Source organism: Hesperophylax consimilis, chromosome 7, assembly GCF_061612785.1.
Source record: "Hesperophylax consimilis isolate HC1 chromosome 7, BYU_Hcon_1.0, whole genome shotgun sequence".
Classification (NCBI taxonomy): domain Eukaryota; kingdom Metazoa; phylum Arthropoda; class Insecta; order Trichoptera; family Limnephilidae; genus Hesperophylax; species Hesperophylax consimilis.
The window spans coordinates 28,797,630-28,816,189 of record NC_142842.1 but is presented as its reverse complement, the minus strand read 5'-3'; the positions used below and the strand labels follow the sequence as shown (position 1 = coordinate 28,816,189).

Here is an 18,560-nt window from a genome sequence, read left to right as displayed (position 1 = left end):
AAATTCCTTTCTTGAAGCTGTTATTTATTATATGAGAGATTGGTCTAGAAACATAATTTTTAATGTTTTTACAGAAAGACCGTCGAAACCCGGGGCAAAACCACCTCGCATTTTTGATATAATTTGTACAACTTCGGGCGGATTGGTTAGTTCAAAAAATTCTAGTTTATTTTTTTGTGTACTGGTTTTCGGTAATATTTTTTTTAATTTTGATTTTTTCAGCTAGATTCTTTCCGACAGTCGCGAAGAAATCATTAAATGCATTTGCTGATTTTTTAGGTTCCTCAATTTTTTTATTTTTTTTTATTAAATATCAAAATAATATACAAAAATCAAAAAGTCCCAATAAACTACTTTAAAGTAGTTTGTCATTGGGTGCTTTTAACTTAAACAGATTATATCAAATGTATACATTCATATCATGAGAGGTGTAATACAATAAAAATAAAAAACAATTAAAGCGTATGCAGTTAGAAATAGTTTGTATTAGAGTCTAGTACAAACTATTTCTTTCAGCTAGCCAATTTTTCAACAAAAAATTTCTTTTTATATTTGTACATTTTTTGATTTCTGCAGGTAACATATTTAAACAATTTGGTATCATGTAGTCTAGCGTTCTTTTTCCATATTTGTTTACATGCTTTGGTACGATTAGTCCTTCATTTAATGTAAATCGAGTATACATTTTATAGTTTTATATTATGCTCTTTATTGTATTATATTTAGTTTTCTGCTTATTTTCCAAGATTCCATTTGTTATAGTCCAAAGTCTCTTACTGTCGTTTTCAGAATCATCAATGTTATTTTTATAGTATTTTTCTTTAGTGTTTTTTATGAGATTATCTAATTTATTTTTGAATTCTCTAAAATGGTTATTTAAATTTATGTCTAGTGTTTTTTTTTGTTTCTTTGTAAAGCATTTCTTTATCTCTTATGGACACAACAAGTCCGTGTGTTTTCCAAGGTTTGATTTTACGAAATTTTGCCGAGTTTCCTTTATGAATAGTTTTTTTTGAGTCGTTTATATAATTCGTTAATCTATTTTCAAATATTTTACAGCACTCATTGACGTCATCATTTGGGAGTATATCCAACCATGATTCAGACGACAATTTAATTATTAAAGATTCGATATTAACAACAGTTATTTCTTTATTATTATTACCCGATTGTCCGCTATGATGATCTGCCGTTTGGGGTATTGGGTATTATTATATCGTAATGGAGCAAAGGCATGTAATGGTCGGTAATTGAAGCTTTTTGATAGTCGATAAGTTTTTTTTAAACTATTTTTTCAATAATTTTTGATAGTGATGACAGTGTGGAAATAGGGAGAGTGGTTTATTTATGGAAATAGGTCTGTAGTTTGTTATGTCAGTTGGGGTTAAGGTTGGGGTTCCGGTCTTAAAAATTGGTTGAACTAGTGCAAGCAAGTGCAAGTTTGAGTTTGTTAGGAAATATACCTTTAAATAAGACTGAGGTTAATGATATATGTACTAATAATGGTTGGATTATAAAAGGTTCAACTGTATACTTATATTAATATTATTTTATCAATAAGCACCTTCTAACTTAAATACCAGTATATTTTTTAATGTTAAAGTTTTAATAGTCAAAATAATTTTCAAAGTATTTATTTTTCATATCTCCCAAAATCCCACCATCAAAGCCGGTCGCACCCTATAGTTGTCTGTTTGACGTCAGCAGTCGCAAAAAGCCTAGGTTTTATTTCAACATTTTATAACAATATTTTGTATGGCGGTGCCGGGAGTCAAGAGTTTTAAAAAACTTTTTTTCAAAGTTTTAATTTTTTGGGTCTCTCGAAAACGCATCAAGTCTATGGACGCGATCCGTGAGGTCACCAGTTACCAGTCTCACAAAGCCTATTTTTTTTTTAACCGGTGCTGTATTTTGTTTGGGAGTCAAGACGTTTTTTATTCTTAAGATTACCCACTTTAAACATTGGAGAACACTAGGTAAAATGTTAGCATGTCGTCGCTAATGTTATAATTTTTGGAATTTCATTCATTCTGTCATTTTCGGATTTTCTCTTTCGTTCAGGCTTTAAAAATAGACATCTTTTTTTAAAATTTGCTGCAAAATATAGTGCGTTCTCAAATTTATTGTAAATATTATTATTCAATATGGTTGGATAATCAAGAAATGCTCAGAATCTGCACAAAAGGAAAAATTCCCCACAATTTAGGAAATTCTCCACGAACTGGCAACCTTGAGGTGGATTCTGTAGACCATACATATATTACTCACGTAGACTGGTTGTGATGAATGAGTAGCTTCAGTCATATCAACCAAGTGGTGTATTTTATTGGTTTTTAAATGATGATTTATTAATTCTATGTATAATAATATATAAAAATACTTTTATATTGAGAATCACCGTTCGTTGATCTATGTAAATTTATAATTATTCCACTGGAATTCCTTGTTTCATTGGAAATTAGGTTTATTTTTCTTATAGTATGTGGACATCTTCTCAACTTGAAATATATTTAACTTGTTATATATATATACCTACCCGCAAGTATTTACTATGTAACTCGTCTTTATGCGAGGTTAATTACATATCATTGCAATATTGAATTAATTACAGGATCTCTTTGTTTATTGCTTACACAATTCTCATTTAGATATCTTTTCAACTTGAAATATACTTAAGTTATTATATACCTACCCATAAGCATTTGTTCCTTCGTTAATAATTATTTGTTCAAACTTTCCTTCTATTTACTATCCTTTGCTGTTTTACAAGCTATTAAGGGCTCTTTATTACTTACGCCATTCTAATAGGTCATGTTATAGTTTCTGTCTTATACTATAAGTTATATTATGTAAAAGCTGAAAGGCGTTAATGATACAAATAATAATTAATATAATAATCGTACATGGCATATCATAAATTATGAACTTTGCTTATGACTTATTTAAGTGATATTATAATTCAAACAACAGAGTAACTCATTTGTTGTTTACAAATTGACGTGGGGCACAGAAAGTTCTCAGTGGGCCCGGGGTAGTTAGGGTTCTACTAAATGCTTGCTTACTTACTTAATTCTCGGTTCCTGTCAACCATTCAATGTGAGTATGTTTTCCTGAATATTCCTTATAATATTATTTTCACTTGATAAATAATCACTTTGTACTCTTTATTATAGAATTAAAAGAGTTGTGGAATATTGAACAACATACCTGAAGACCTTTAACCAGCGATTCCTGAACATATTTGGAGTAAGGTTGTGATTAATAGTAATTAGTGGTTTAGATATTGTTTTGCTCGCTGATGACTTTTTTTTTTCAATTAAAAACAAACAAAAAAATTATAACACATCGCCCATGGATTGTCAGGGCTGATCTGTAGGGTAATTTTTTTTTTTTTAATATATAAAAAAAATACTGTGTAGCGACCAGATCTGAAAAAACAAGCACTTTCCACCCCCACTTACCCTTCAGCCATAGTCCCGCTGGTTCCGGATAATTGTTGAAGGACTCTTGCGGTATTCACAAAAGGAAGTCCTCCGTGGTATTGGAGCTCTGCTCAAACGGGATGTGGCTGAGCATCATTTCATTTAAAATGATATCAAATGATAAAGGAAGTTATCATAAGTTTAGGTTCAGATAAAAAAAAAAAATACAATAAGGAGGGGAAAAAATAAAGAGAAAAATGTAAAAACATCATTTTTTTTATTTATCAGAGAAATTTTACGATAGTTACATATTTACATAATGCATGATCCATTGTTACATAATAAAACAAAAAGTAAAATGGATAATAGTTGTCCCTATAGATTATTTCTAATAATTTCCCATTTACAAACCGCACTCGTAATCAGAAACACACTGTTGAGAAAATAACATGAAATATTCTTGCTGTGCCTCTCTAGCACCTTATAATTTCACAATCCAGCCGCCATTAAGAAAATCACAGATCTATTTTGTTAACATAACACTTGTCGAGTTAGCCAACTGATAAACAAACAAACAAACAAACTAAAATAGCTTAGAATTTACAACAAACTGCAAGCCAGCCGTTGGTCATCATTTGGATGTCAATTCATATAACTTATATTTGGTAGAAAAACTAAGATACTGGTCCAAAACCGACAAGATACAAACACTTTAGGGTCAACCTATTCTGGGAAATAACAATACGCTAGGACAATGGCAACCAGCAAACTTCCATAGCAACCACCCAGTCGGCCACCAGTCAGCCACACGTATGCACAGCATTGCAGAAAATTGACAAATTTAAATCAAGTCATTTTATTCACGGTAATGTAAATTATTATATTAATAAGCAACAACAAAGTATTATACAATGAGACAATTATTATTGTAATAAAAGATACGCCGAATTCAATCTGAGCAATGGTTATTCACAATATGCGTTGTATTCAAAAAGTGGACAGAGAAGACAATTAAATTATGCATTCAATTAGTGTAAATGGTGTCAAATATTGAGTGCAATAGCCAGATACTGATTTTTCTTTACATTTTGATATGAAAGTATCAAAAATATTTAGTCTAGCCCAAAAAATTACAACAATAATATTGCGTCAAACTCTTCCCAGACCACAGACTTGCCGTAGCAGTCCCCTCCCCCCACAAAGCCTGACCAGACCCCCGACTTCCCGTAGCAGTCCCCCCCCTCCCCCCTCTCCCTCCACATCCCGGGCCCCACCCACAGAACCTGACCAGACAATCATTGTGATTTACAATTAATTATTATGACTACGATAACCAAATAGTAAGCTTGTGGGTATCAAAACTTTGCAAATACTTACACATGTCTAAACATAAAACATTGGTTAACAATTCAATAAAATTATAATATTTTCACAAGAATGAAGATGCATTTTTGCCAATGGTAAAACAATAATATTATCATTTTGTATCCTTTTGGTTCCACACGACGGTTCGGTAAATATTTACATTCAGGACCAAAACCGGCCGACAGTCTTCAGTCCAAATAAAAAAGTATTACTAATATTAAATGGCAAACATTGGCACGTTCAAAATAAGTGAAAGCACAGAAGTTCTCGTTGGACGGGTGGGATGTCAAGATGGCAGATCTCGCCACTGGAGTCGGTGTTCACTCATTCTGAAAGGCTTCACTTCTAGTAGGCAGAGGCCAGCTCTCCGCTCCTTATCACTAGGTTATTATATTATATTTGATTGCAGTCAATGTGGGCACTAGCCCCCCCCCCACCCTCACCCTCACCCCCACTAGACACGGCACGGCACAACACGGCAGCTCGCTCACCCCTAGTCGCCCGGGTGCTCGGGACATGATCGGTTTACTTCAAACCATTGGTCTATACATCTGAAAAGAAACAGAACATTACAACATACATCACTACAACAAACAAACTTCAATTCAAATAAAGATAAGTTAAGTAGGATGTTTCTCAGAAATTCAAATGTAACATTGTCTTCAAATAGCCAACGGGGAACCTGAACGGGGGTTAAAAGCCGATTTTAGGCTGACTTAATCTTTCTATCAAATTGTGGTCAGCAGAAAAGCATAACAAAATAACAGTTGTGCTTTTCTGCCCATCAAACATTGTTTAAAAGCTAAAACGGACCTAGGATCTGCGTTTATCGGCGACCTTTCAAATGAAAAAAAAATGGCGCTGACTTTTTTTTTATTTTTATATTTACTCCACACAGGAGGCCCTGAAGAAAATAATTTCCCTCAGGGCCTATGTCATCTTTGGGGATGCTGTGTGGAGGGTCTTTTTGTGGAGAGGACATTTGATGATAATATTACATTTGGACATTAAATTAATTTTTGCTGACTGGCCATTTGAAGACAATATCACATTTGAATTTCTATGAAACATCCCAACCTGAAACAGGTTGACATTGCTAAAGATCGAATTAAAAAACAAATCATTATCATTACAAATAATACTAATAATCTTTTGATAATTCTTGAAGAAATAAGACAGGATACAGATAAACAAATTATTAAAATATTGGGTTACATTACTAATAATATGTGATGAACAATATAAATGGAATACCGCTTCAGTTATATAATATTTTTCATACTAAATAACATTGGATGATGAAAAACAATGTAAGTATAAGACGGAAAAACACAAATACATAGTAATTATTAAAATTTTGTACAACTTGTCCATTTTTGTTAAAGTTGGAGTGTCCTTAAGGTAGACCTAACTTCCCGCATAAAGTAGAATAAAAATAAATAATTTAAAAAACAAACCTTCTATGGAACAATTACAATATTCAGCTTTAATGTGCGATTTACTACATCACAAATCGTCTCAAAGAAAATTATCCACTTTTATAAAAAAGATTCTAGTACTTGGTTCTTGTGAAACCTTCAAAGAAAAGATCAATAGTTAACTCTATATATTAATTTTGGCAGGTGAAGACAGATTACATTTGGTACAAAATGATCAAAGCAAACGAACTCTAAGCAGAATTCTTGCCTGAACAGACTATGCAATAATTACAATAGCGTATTATCCAAGGTTGATATTTTCAGTTGCGAATTTACCAAATACAAGAGGTCCATAAAAGAATATTTCTCTAATGGTTTGCGAATTATGTTTATGTGTCTATTGTTTACATCTCTATTATGATTTGATTTATATCTACAACCTCTCTCCGTGGCTATAAATGTATTGTTTTGTAAATTTTTAGTTTTGTATAATCTTTTGTTTTGTATAAATTTTTAATTCATATTCCTTTCTCACAAATTTAATTTACTTATTCCATATTATGCTGTCTCAGTAGAGATAAAGTCACAGGGAGGAAATCCATAATTGGTTTTATTTTAGCTATACAATACTTATGTACAAACTGATTAAATGTAAAATGTCGATTTCCCGAAAATTAATAAATAAATAAAATTACAGAGCTGCAAACATAAGTTGGCGGTGGCGTAAACATGAACTAACACTTTACCCTTAATATTTTAATCTGAAAACCACACCTACTTGCTATTGTAATGACAAAGACCACACCGCCCTCCTTTTTTGCCAACTTATATTTGTCGCGGTGGAAATGGGCAAATAAGGCAAGAAATCAGCATTGATACGCTGGCATAGCAACCTAAAGGTTAAAATACATCAAAATTCGTTGCCGATAAAACTCCATAATATGGGGGTGTTAAAAAACTTGAGCTAACCCTACGCGACCAAAAGATTACCTCTATGGGCCGATGTAAGCAAGGAATTTCAAAGGATAGGATTGAAGAGGAGATGGTAGACTATGAGAAATATGTGACGGAGTGAAGGTAATGTTGAGCTAACTAACACAACCAAAAGATTACCTCTATGGACCGACGTGAGCAAGAAGGTTCAAAGGATAGGATTGAAGATGAGATGGTAGACTCTATGAAAAAGATGTGATGGAGTGAAGGTAATGAGGATGAGAGATACTAACCCTTTGTGGTAAATGCAGAGGCACGGCAAGCGTGCAATAGTGTCTCCAACGCAGAGCTCCTCCAGACAGATCACACACTCCCCTTTAGAGTCGCTCAAGATGTCCTCTGGAATAATAACATACACACATTCAATATCACTATATGACAGAACGTTATAAAAGTTTGCAGGATCAGAAAATAAATGACAGTATTCCAAGTCACCTTTTAAATAGTTTGAAGTAAAATTTATTATTGAAAACACTTTCTTACTCCCCTGAATACTTTCATATTATTATACATGGTGTTTGGAAACTTGTAGGACAAGCGGAAAACTAGCGAATCTACATCACATTTTGGGAACATTTTGTGGTACAATTTTTTTGATTTGAGCTTTCATTTTCGAGTAAATCGAGTCCGAATATGGATTTTTTTTGGGGAGTTAACCTCAGGCGTTTAATGTCTTTTAAAATTCGTCAAAGCATATACCCGGCTCAAAAAGTTTTTTTTAACCTTTTAACTGTTGAAAAAATTGTGAAAAAGTTAAAAAAAACGAAATTTTCAGATTGAAAAAAAAGAAGTATTAATTTCAAATATCTGTGAAGTACATTCGCTATTTTCCCGATTGTGCTGCAAGTTTCCGAATACCGTGCATTATTATTTTCGTGAACTAGAATTAAATGAGGTTAAATGACCAGAACATTAGTAATTTAAAGTAATATAATGGGCCAGACATGTTGTAAGAACGACAGATGACAGGAGACCAAATATCATGTCCAAGGTAATTGGTCGATGCAACCAGCAAACAAAAGATTCCCTGTGATTTTGAACCAAACATCTGTAATACAGGCAAATTATTTTAAAGAGCTTTCATTTGAATGTACTTGTGCATATGGAAGTATTTAAAGGTTCGAAAAAGTTTGGAACATCCGTCCGCAGTCCAGTCTCAATTTAGACTTGCGGTTCTATTCGACAATGTTCTTTCTATGTTCTTTTGTTTTATTCTTCAGCTTACTTAGCTTTTTATTAATTCAGTACACCACTAAACATGCGAAAATCTCTTTAAAATTATTTAACTGTAGAAAAAGAAAATTAATAATTTTCAGTTTGGGAGGCGCATTTGGGAAGCGTTTATTGGTTAGCCAACATCTCTTCCATAGGTCACCCTAAGTGGTTCGCTACGTTTGGTGACTTAGCAGGGGTGACCGGGTGCATGGTATGAGGTTCATTCACCCACTGCGTGGCTGGCCGGATTGAGGGAGGCCTTTTGACCACTCCAGCAGGACTCTCTCGACCCATCGCCTTGCATCGCAGTTGGAGGGATGGATTCATTCCAGGACACACTAACCCCCAGATTCCTACCTAGCCCTCATGCCATTTTCTTCCCATAACGTCCTCTCCTTCCTTTCTTTAAAAAGACCCTCCACACGGCATCCCCTGAGATGACTAGACCCCAAGGAAAATTATTTTCTTCAGGGCCTCTTGTGTGGAGCTAATGTAAAATAATAATAATAGTAATGATAACAATTATTTTATAAGCAATTAATTTTATTAGCCAGAAACACTCATCCATATTGAAAAATCTCCTGACAAAAGATACATGACGCCAACGGGACTTGAACCCGTGTCCTTTCGATTTCCGGTCGACAGCTTTGACCACTGAGCTATGGCGGCTTATCTCTTATCCGCGAAACAATTCAATATTTACTAGTGTTTCATTCAACAATTACTACTTGTTACATTTTTTTTTTCACCTGAAACAACCAATTTTATTTTATATGAGAAAGGCATTGTAAGTGCTAACACTCTCACTAGATGGCGTCGAGTAATAATTATTGCTTATAAAATAATTGTTACCCTTTGTGCTATGCATAAAAAATCTTATCTTATCTTATGCACAAAAAATCGTCTTAAACATTAGTTTACCAAAAAAAAAAAAATAATAGTAATGATGTTGAAATACTCACCATTATATGAAAGTCTAGGTTTGGTTAGGCACATCACGAGATGGCATTCTATATCGTCTGGCAGAACAAATTTGCTGCACACTGGGCATTTTATTCCTGAAAAAGAAAGAAAACAAACAAAAGTTAGTAAATTATTTGAAATCAAACTGCATGTTATTAATAAGGTGATTAAAAAATCACTCTTAAAGGAGATAGTAGCAGCGGAATTGAACAGTTAATTGGGGGCATTGAGAGTATAATGGGCTACCGCCGAAACTTTCTCGATTTGATTCATTTTCATGCAATAAAAAAAGATTTTTTATTTATTAACACCTTGAAGGCTTTTTTACGTGTATATAGGTAAGTTGTTCATAAGTACAACAATAAGTGTATAGTAGTGTTAGCTGCATATTTAAATATAGGCGCTATAGTCGTTTGGTTCGCTCTTCTGCCGCCAGAGGTGTGCTCTGTCGGCCAACAGGGAAACTACTCCAGCTGCCGTACGTATCGGCCGGTAAAGAAGGGATTGGCTGGACAAAGAGGCGCCCCCGTCCCAACGGCTGGGATTTTGAACTGCGCAATGCGCGATAGAATCTTACTGAATATAGGATGTTATTTTTATTTTTTTTTGTATTAGGCATAGGATGTTATTATTGTCATAGATCGTGAAAACAATTTTATATTACATCATAACCATTTAGTTAGCGTTTTATTATTGCTAACAGTACATAACATAATAAACTGAGTATGAACGATATACGCAGGTACAATACTAGTAAAGTGAGTTAAATAGTGTGTAAATAGCAAGAGTACAAAATAAATACTTAAGGTAGTATGAAAGTAGTTACAGAACAATTTGTTGGAACTTTGTCGATATTTATAAAAAATAAACATGAACAGTTTGTTAAAGGCATGTGTATATTAAGCAAACCTTTATTACTCCCGATTGGGTGTTTTACAGAACATAATAGATGTTCTGTAAAACAATAATAGATAAAATTAATATATAGATAAAACGTGAACATGAAAAAAAAATCACATTATCAGTGTTGACTTATTTGAATAACGTGTATATTTTAAAACGTATTTTTCGGTTTGCATTATCACGTATTAGTTAATGTACAGGGTTTTCCAATAAGAGGTGTTATTTTGATATTCAAGCGTAAAAAATCAATGATTTCGTTGCTTGTGTGGCACGTAGCGCCGTCTTGTTGAAAGTAAACGTTGTCCAGATCAATACCATCCAATTCCGGCTATAAAAAATCATTAATCATCTCTCGATAGCGATCCATTCACCGTAACTGTTGCTCCAGCCTCATTTTCGAAAAAGTAAGGTCCAATGACTCCGCCGGACCATAAACCGCACCAAACAGTCACACGTTGAGGATAGAGGCTTTTCAACAATAACTCTTGGTTTTTCCGAGCCCCAGATGCGACAATTTCGCTTGTTGACGAAGCCACCGAGGTGGGAATGGGCCTCATCACTCAAAATGATTTGCATTTGATTCACTCAAGTGAATTTTAATCATTTCAATGCGTTGTTAAAGCGTGTATCGTTCCATTTTTATTAATGGCGTAGTTTCTACTTGTCAAATGTCAAAATATGACAGCTTCAAAAGTAATATCTACCGAAATAGCGGGCTATTCAAAATAACACCTCTTATTGGAAATCCGTATTCAATGTATTAGGGAATATTATAACACGTTTCGTCAAAAACATATTATCACGGCGTAAATATTGACAGCCAATTTACATAATATCATAGTATTTAGTGCCGCCGACTTGTACGTTTACTATTACGTATTTCTAAAGCGAATGTCAAGGACTCTGCGAAAACAGAATCCATTTTAATATTACGCAGTCATTAATGCATAACTATTAGTTATCGCACTATTTAAAAATCATTAGATTAAAAATGTAACATTTGAATTTATTCCATTTTCAAATGTCAATGTCAAGCTTTTATTGTAGAAGCGCATACACTTTCCGACAGGCGCCGCGATATCGGAAAACATGGGGAAAACGCAGAGACGGCGGTGAATTCGAATAGATTCCCGCCGTATGAATTCCGATTGTGTTTTTGTGCCCTACAGACGCCCACACGATACGTCCTACCTACAGCCCACAGCTGGGCATGAAATAATAATATTACAACAAAGGTTGCGTCTGACGCGACGGGTATGTGTTCTTTGTCTATGGCTATATTTTAGAATCGGGCAAATCAATCCTTATAAATTCTACAATTCCGATAACTTTATGAATTGTTTTCTTTTATTATTAAATGCAAATAGAAGGCTCTACAATTTCCCTCGGGGCTTTTGTTATTTTTAAAGCAGCAGCAGTGAGGGGGATCTATTTAGTAAAAGCGAGAACAAACACAAAAGCGGAAAATGTCAACCGACTACATAATAATGTTAGGCAAGTAATTGTCACGTCTCCCGATTGTGTGAGTACCTGAATTGAAATAGCAGAATAATAAACTCAGCATTCCTACTTGGCGTTTATGTTCTACGTTCTGCAGATTGCAGTTCGTCACGGGAAAACACAATTAATTTAGTAACGTAAATAATATAATGAACAATCTGCTATTTGGGCTTCTAATTTTGGAGAATTTCCAACAAGGCTTAGGCAAAACAAATATGTGCTCAGTTGAAATAATACGCATAGCGAGCAATATTTACCTGATGTTTGCCAACGTACGCGTGATTCATGAATGAATGCGTCGTACCAAACCCTAAATGTCTTAATTCCAACAAATAGCCAATAATATTATAAATACATTGGGAACGTGACGTAGGCGTTATTTGTACCTAAATAACGAAAAACAAATACCAAGGAGAATAATACATAGCTATTATTGAGGAATTAACAGTCCAAAAATAGGGGTTTGTCTACAATAAATTCAAATATTTTTAACAAATGCACTAGGGATGCAAGTAATTTATATTTTAGACCGGCGCACAACCGTGAAAAATCACGAGAGATTCAGAATTCTAATCAGTTTCTATTTTGAAACTGACGATAAAATAATTTTCTGTCACAATATTACAAGATATAATGGTGCCCTAGATGTGATTTTTCATGAAAACGGCTCTATATAAATTAGCCAAATATTATTATTTATTACTATTACAAATAAATAATTTAGATGGGCTTATTATAAAGCCTGTCTGAATTCTTCAAAAAATCAGTTAAAATTTTGAAAATGACACTTAAATTCAAAGCAAATTAGAATTCATTGTATCCGAGTTAGGCAGAATGTACCCTCCATAGATAACAATGGAAGTGATACAATATTACACATATTAAATATTTCATAGTGGGTACCAATTATAATATATGTTTCCTTGTAATTTCTTATTAGTAGGTATATTGATTAATTACCGGGTGACATGTGTAGTGTAAAGTATGTGTGAGTGTGTTTTTAGATATGTAAGAAGTGGTGGTGTATATAGAAGTGAAACAATATGTAATACACCACCAGGCTTTCTTTACATTAAATTCAATAATGTGGTGGATTACAAAATATGTTTATCTTATTTAAAATTTAAAAAAAACTTCGTTTATGAGAGATAGCTGTAACTGGAAATATAATGGCATGTGTTAAAACTCCGCGTTGTCTCACAAACTCTTTAAATAAAAACTCAGGCGTCAACAAAACTTTGATGAAATTTATTTAGTGATGGATTACTCATTTAGCAGGCCGGAGAAATGATTCTGGGCTCCGATCCTGTGTTTGCAATCGTATTTATCTAAGTCTGAATCTCTGCTGTATCAACAGCTATGTGCCATCTATGGGTAATCTATTAAACTAATATCTTAATAACGCTAGAATGCAGTAAATATTACACTAATGTGTTTTAGGGACTGTTCTAGTGTGATGTTTGGCTGTGAAAATATGTATTTTTGAAAGGTTGCGAGTGTTTTGGCTGGGAAGAGTCGGAAGTCCCGCGGGAGCAAAGTTTCCGATAAGTAGTACTAGGGAAGTGGAGAGGAGGAATGGACCGCGGGGGCGTGGGAGGGTACCTTTTAGGGGTAGGAGTTTTCAGGAGTTTGTAAGCCTTGTCACAAGCGTTCAGTTTAATGTACCCAAAACTGCTAATGATGTGAAAATTTAAAGCACACATTACGTACAGTCTGCTGAAGCCATAATGAAAAACGCAAAAATTTTAAAAAATAGTACCTCCCTACAAGTCCAATTAGTACTTCAATGGTATGTCTGTAAATTATGTAGAAAGTTTACTTGAAATTATTTTGGACAGTCTATAATTTATAAGAAAACAGTTTCCTACCATTTTACTTGGTGTCGGTAGTTATTTAACTTCCCAGAGCTAATGCGTTGCGTTAATTACAATCTATTGACTATTACACCACCATCCCAATTCATACCTAGTACCTACTTATAATTCATGGTCCATGAGAGAACCTTTCAGGAGGCTGTATAATGACAGACAGACAGTGTACTCTACTTGTTAGTAATACCTAATAACTTTCACTTCATCACTTTCACCGAATCATTAAACCCTCATTACTTACTACGTATCTCCAAACTATGTTCAAGCAGTTTAACACATTACGGCGGAACGCCATTCAAACATAATAGCCCTCTAAATAATATTATAATACACGAAATATAACATAAGTTATTATCGGGCCCTGGTGCTGAACCTCCTTGCTAAGGACTGAAAGCAATTTCAGACGAGTTATGTAGTCCTGAAACAGGGTGGGTTAAAACAATATGAAATAACCCCCACTAGGACGTGTTTAAAAAATGTTTATGGGAGAAAATTAGATTATTGTAAAATAGAAAAGTTGATTGAAATTGCTTTAGCCGTGCTTATTGACCAGATCTAAATATTCATGCCCCGATTTAAGATGACATAATCCTACTGGCTCCGGACAATCGGGAGTATTTGGGACTATATATTATAATCGGTATAATTTTACGACATTGAAGAAAACTAAACAAAACAATGCACTTAAGTCTTAAAAATATTCCTACCTTTTAAATTCTTATTTATACATCATATTAGCAGACGAATAAAATAATAAATCGCTAAAATCACGTTAACTCACTTCACACACGGAAATATGAGTATTGCGAATCTCTTCAAATTATTGGTGATTCGGTTAAAATTAAAGTTAAACGGGATTGCAGGCCTTAACGAATGAACTATTATATATTAAAACGATTTCGAATTACGTGTTCATGAAAATCCTAATATTTTCGCCATTATATATTATCAAGCCAAATACACGTCCATGAACACGTGTTCCGATATATTAGAAATTTAATAAAATTTTATCAGGAAATGGTCAGCAATCCCGATTTGAAAAATATATGAATTACACGTAAGAAAAATGGTTGTTGGCGTAACCATAAATTGAAATCAGAGATTTTCTCTTACTAATTTTCTATAATTCGATAATTAATATTAAGGTTTATATTTTTTCTATACACTACACCAAAATTGTAATTGATATGTTTAACCATCAACCTATTCAGAAATTCTGAAATGAATACTATTCGGAACGAACGAAATCTCAATTAAACACGTAGGTTTACGTGGGCCGATTTGAATTCAGGAATTGCACAGAGCGCAAGCACAAATTAAAATCCACCATAGAATAGTCAAACTCGCTTGCAGGAAAAAGAGCAAGAAACGAAATTAATTGCATTGTGAAAAAGAATGAAACGATTTTTGTTACGAAACGGGTATACGAAATACGAATGCTAATTTACATTATAAGCGTCCACCACGAGAGTCAGCTGACTGGGCCAGGACCATAAAGGGAAATAAAAATGGCTAAGAACATCTAGCAATTCACTAAAAACAGCCAATTAAAGCAAAGTTACGGGAAAAGGTGATTACGACATGTGTGAGTCAGGGTCAGGGGAAGTACAGCATCACCAATTGGAGAATGTTGTGAGGTAGAAATAAATCAAGAGGTTGGTCCGTTATACTCATACACACTGTAACGTAGTTTACTTCAAGAAATGTGGATGCACCTTGTTTTTGTGCTATGGCAAGTTTACCGGAGTAAGTGGAGAAGCGAAAATGGCGATGGACGTGAATTTTGGGTTTTTGGGTTTTGCCTGGAATATCGGCAGTTTTAAAAGGAGTGTTTTATTTCTACCTAGTGATGATATTTAAAGGAGTTTTCAACCGAGTTCATGGTTCCTCCCATTGACGGCGTGTTCTCCTGCGCTGATTGTATACGTAAAACGTAAAATAGAAAAAATGGCTGCCATGGTTGATGCGAGCGTTTCTTTTGGGATTGAAAACCAGCCCTGAAATTGACGCTGTCATCGTCCCGCTCATATGTACGCAGTTGGCTGAGAGAAGATCGGAGACGGTTTGTCGCTTGAATCCGGGACACGAGGGATGAACCTCGTTGCCATGATTCCAGAAGATGTCCTGTAAGAGCACGCTTGGAAGAAACTGCTACCTGCAACCTGCAATCCTAAAGAACTCGCTTTCGTAAAATTCCTCTCTTTTTCTCACTCCCTGGCTTAATATGCCAAATATATTGATTATTAGAAGCATTTTGTTCTTGTTTTATCAATAATCTTTTTGACGGAAAACGGTATCGTTTTGTCCTAAGAATCCTAAGTTTAATTTTCTCATTGCTCTGGTTAGATTTATCACGTAGGAAAAGGTGAGTGATATTAATATATGACACATAAATATGCGTGACAACACATATCTAGTTACTAAACATTAATTAAGCTACACTGTTCATTACCCGAGGGTATCAGGGTAGGCAATTCTCTGACTCCCGAGGAGCTTGCTCTCTGACGATATCATCTCACAAGTACCTGTTACACCCTAGCGACATCTGACGGACTCTGGAGTAAGTTTTATGACTAGCGCCATCTATCGATTAAATACTCAACATTATTACCATACATCACAAATAATAACCTTTTACCGTGGCGCAAGAGTAAAAGTATTTAAGGTTAAACGCAACGCTCGTTGTATTCTACGTGTTCACAGATGGCGTTAATTAATTAATTTTGTTTAAATACGCTTTTGCAAGGTATTGCTTTACAGTATTAAGACAAATTATTTGTTTGCGCCCTCATATACGCAATATGAATATGTATAAATAGTTTTGTCCATATAAAAACTCAATTCTATCGAGAAAGGCATACAAATACAATATTGGATTGAATCATCGGTAAAATATTGTATTTGTGTGCCTTTCTCGAAAGAATTAAGTCTTTAAACGAACAAAACTATTGATTCATATTCATATTGCGTATATACGGGCGCAAACAAATGATTTGTCTTAATATTGTAAAGCAATACCTTGCAAAAGCGTATTTAAACAAAATTAATTAATTAACGCCATCTGTGAACACGTAGAATACAACGAGCGTTGCGTTTAACCTTAAAGTATCGTTTTTCAACTTTTCGACTTATATTTTCGTATAGTGGAGTTAGAGAGGTTGAATTACTCACTAGTAGGTGAATATTTATGTAGATACTAGCTACTAAGTAAAGTTGCATCACGTGGCCGACCAGGCGTGATAACTACTAACTACAACGAGGCTTCAGGCTGCTGTTCCCTATTACCAAACAATCATTGTTATTTCATACAAAATCCAACTCAAGCCTGTCACTAAAGCAATGCTTGTTTTTTTTAAATAACCCCACCAATAATAAACACACGCAAACAATGTATAAGACAGACCTTATAACAAACGATTAAAATCAGTTATCTTTAATATCTCCCGGGATATATATGTTATAAATTCATTGTTTCATAAAAAAAATTATTACATTTGAATTATGACTTAATTGTAGTTGTAGTAGAGTGTCCAACGTTCGTCTAACGTTCTACATTTTTTTTAAATGTAATGTGAGTCGAACACAAGCACACACAAAATTAAATATACCCAATAGAAATAGGCAGGTACTTATTGTTGAGAAAATTTGCGAAAATCGCAGTGACTTACTTCTGTGGACCTATTTCAATGTTCTACATGTCCACTCGTGTGCAAACAGTGTGAAACTAATACAGGACTTATCTGGTACAGTGTGCCAAATGATATGGTCAATCGTAATTAAAGTTTAGCGGGTTCTCCGCATCAATCATCCGCTACGGTCACATTATACGGTTTAATCAATTTCCAAATTGAACAACAATACAAACATATTTATTGAGTCGTTAAATTCTATGACCTAAAATTACCCCCCGCGCCCAACCGAACAAAGGCTTTATAAAAGATACAAACGGAATGGGACACATTTTTATCGATAAAAGCATTGGAATGAATGTTGTGTGCTTTTAGTGAAACTTTACTCGTTTATCTTATGTTGAATTTTAGAAGGCTTCATAATAATAATCAGGTAGGTAGAAAACGAGCCCTCAGACAGTTCAGTACTTTGTATGCTACACATACCATAAACGTATTTTTTATTAAATAATTATAAGCAATAATTGCCGCTAACGGGCATTTATTTTTACTCGGGAGATATTTTCAATGTGTATTAGTATTTCGGATGACTAATTATAGCTTATAATTATTTGTTATCCTTTATGCTACGCATAAAACCTTGTCTTATAAGCGTTAGTTTATCATTTAAAAAAATAATAAGTATTTTTTATTGTTGTTTCTTGCTTGTTGATTATGTAAGATCGCACTAAACTCCCCACATTCCTGAATAAAATAAATTATTGTTATTATTAGTAGTTTTATCGTACTTCAACGGATGGACTCCTAAAATGTTACAATGTAAATCTTATTTGGTATGGGAGGGGGTGGCACTGCATTGGTATCCTGAAACTGTGTTACTGGATTCAGTACTGAAACTTATCTAATATAAAAAGGAAAAAGTATATAAAAAGACAGTGATAAATATGTATATTATTTGGTATGGGAAGGGGTGGCACTGCATTGGCATCCAGAATGTATTACTGGATTCAGTACTGAAATTTATCTAATATACAAAGGCAAAAGTATAGAAAAATACAGTGATAAATATGTATATTATTTGCGCAACCCAATTTATTATCTTTTACTTGTAACAGTTTTCACAATTTAAGCGCCGAACATTTGACGTTATTTTCTTTCAGAGTAGTTGTTTTTATTTTTTTAATATATGCAGTATTTTTCTGATGATTCGTAGGGTAAATTACCAAAGATGTTAGATTTGGTCAATACCCAATACATTATTTCTTATGTATCGAATATCGA

The 18,560-nt window shown here is 33.9% G+C and overlaps 1 protein-coding gene across 1 annotated transcript in view; it reads right to left on the bottom strand.

Moving 5' to 3' along the window:
* Nucleotides 1-3,682: 3,682 nt before the first annotated feature.
* The window catches only part of LOC149422606 (uncharacterized), a 254,636-nt gene continuing 239,758 nt past the window's right edge, over nt 3,683-18,560 (bottom strand). The window contains exons 2-4 of the mRNA XM_089633400.1: nt 9,376-9,471; nt 7,432-7,537; nt 3,683-5,338 (exon numbers count right to left, since the gene is read on the bottom strand). Coding sequence (XP_089489526.1) covers nt 5,281-5,338; nt 7,432-7,537; nt 9,376-9,471 — 260 coding nt within the window. The 3' untranslated portion in view covers nt 3,683-5,280. The remainder of the gene's footprint in view (nt 5,339-7,431; nt 7,538-9,375; nt 9,472-18,560) is intronic.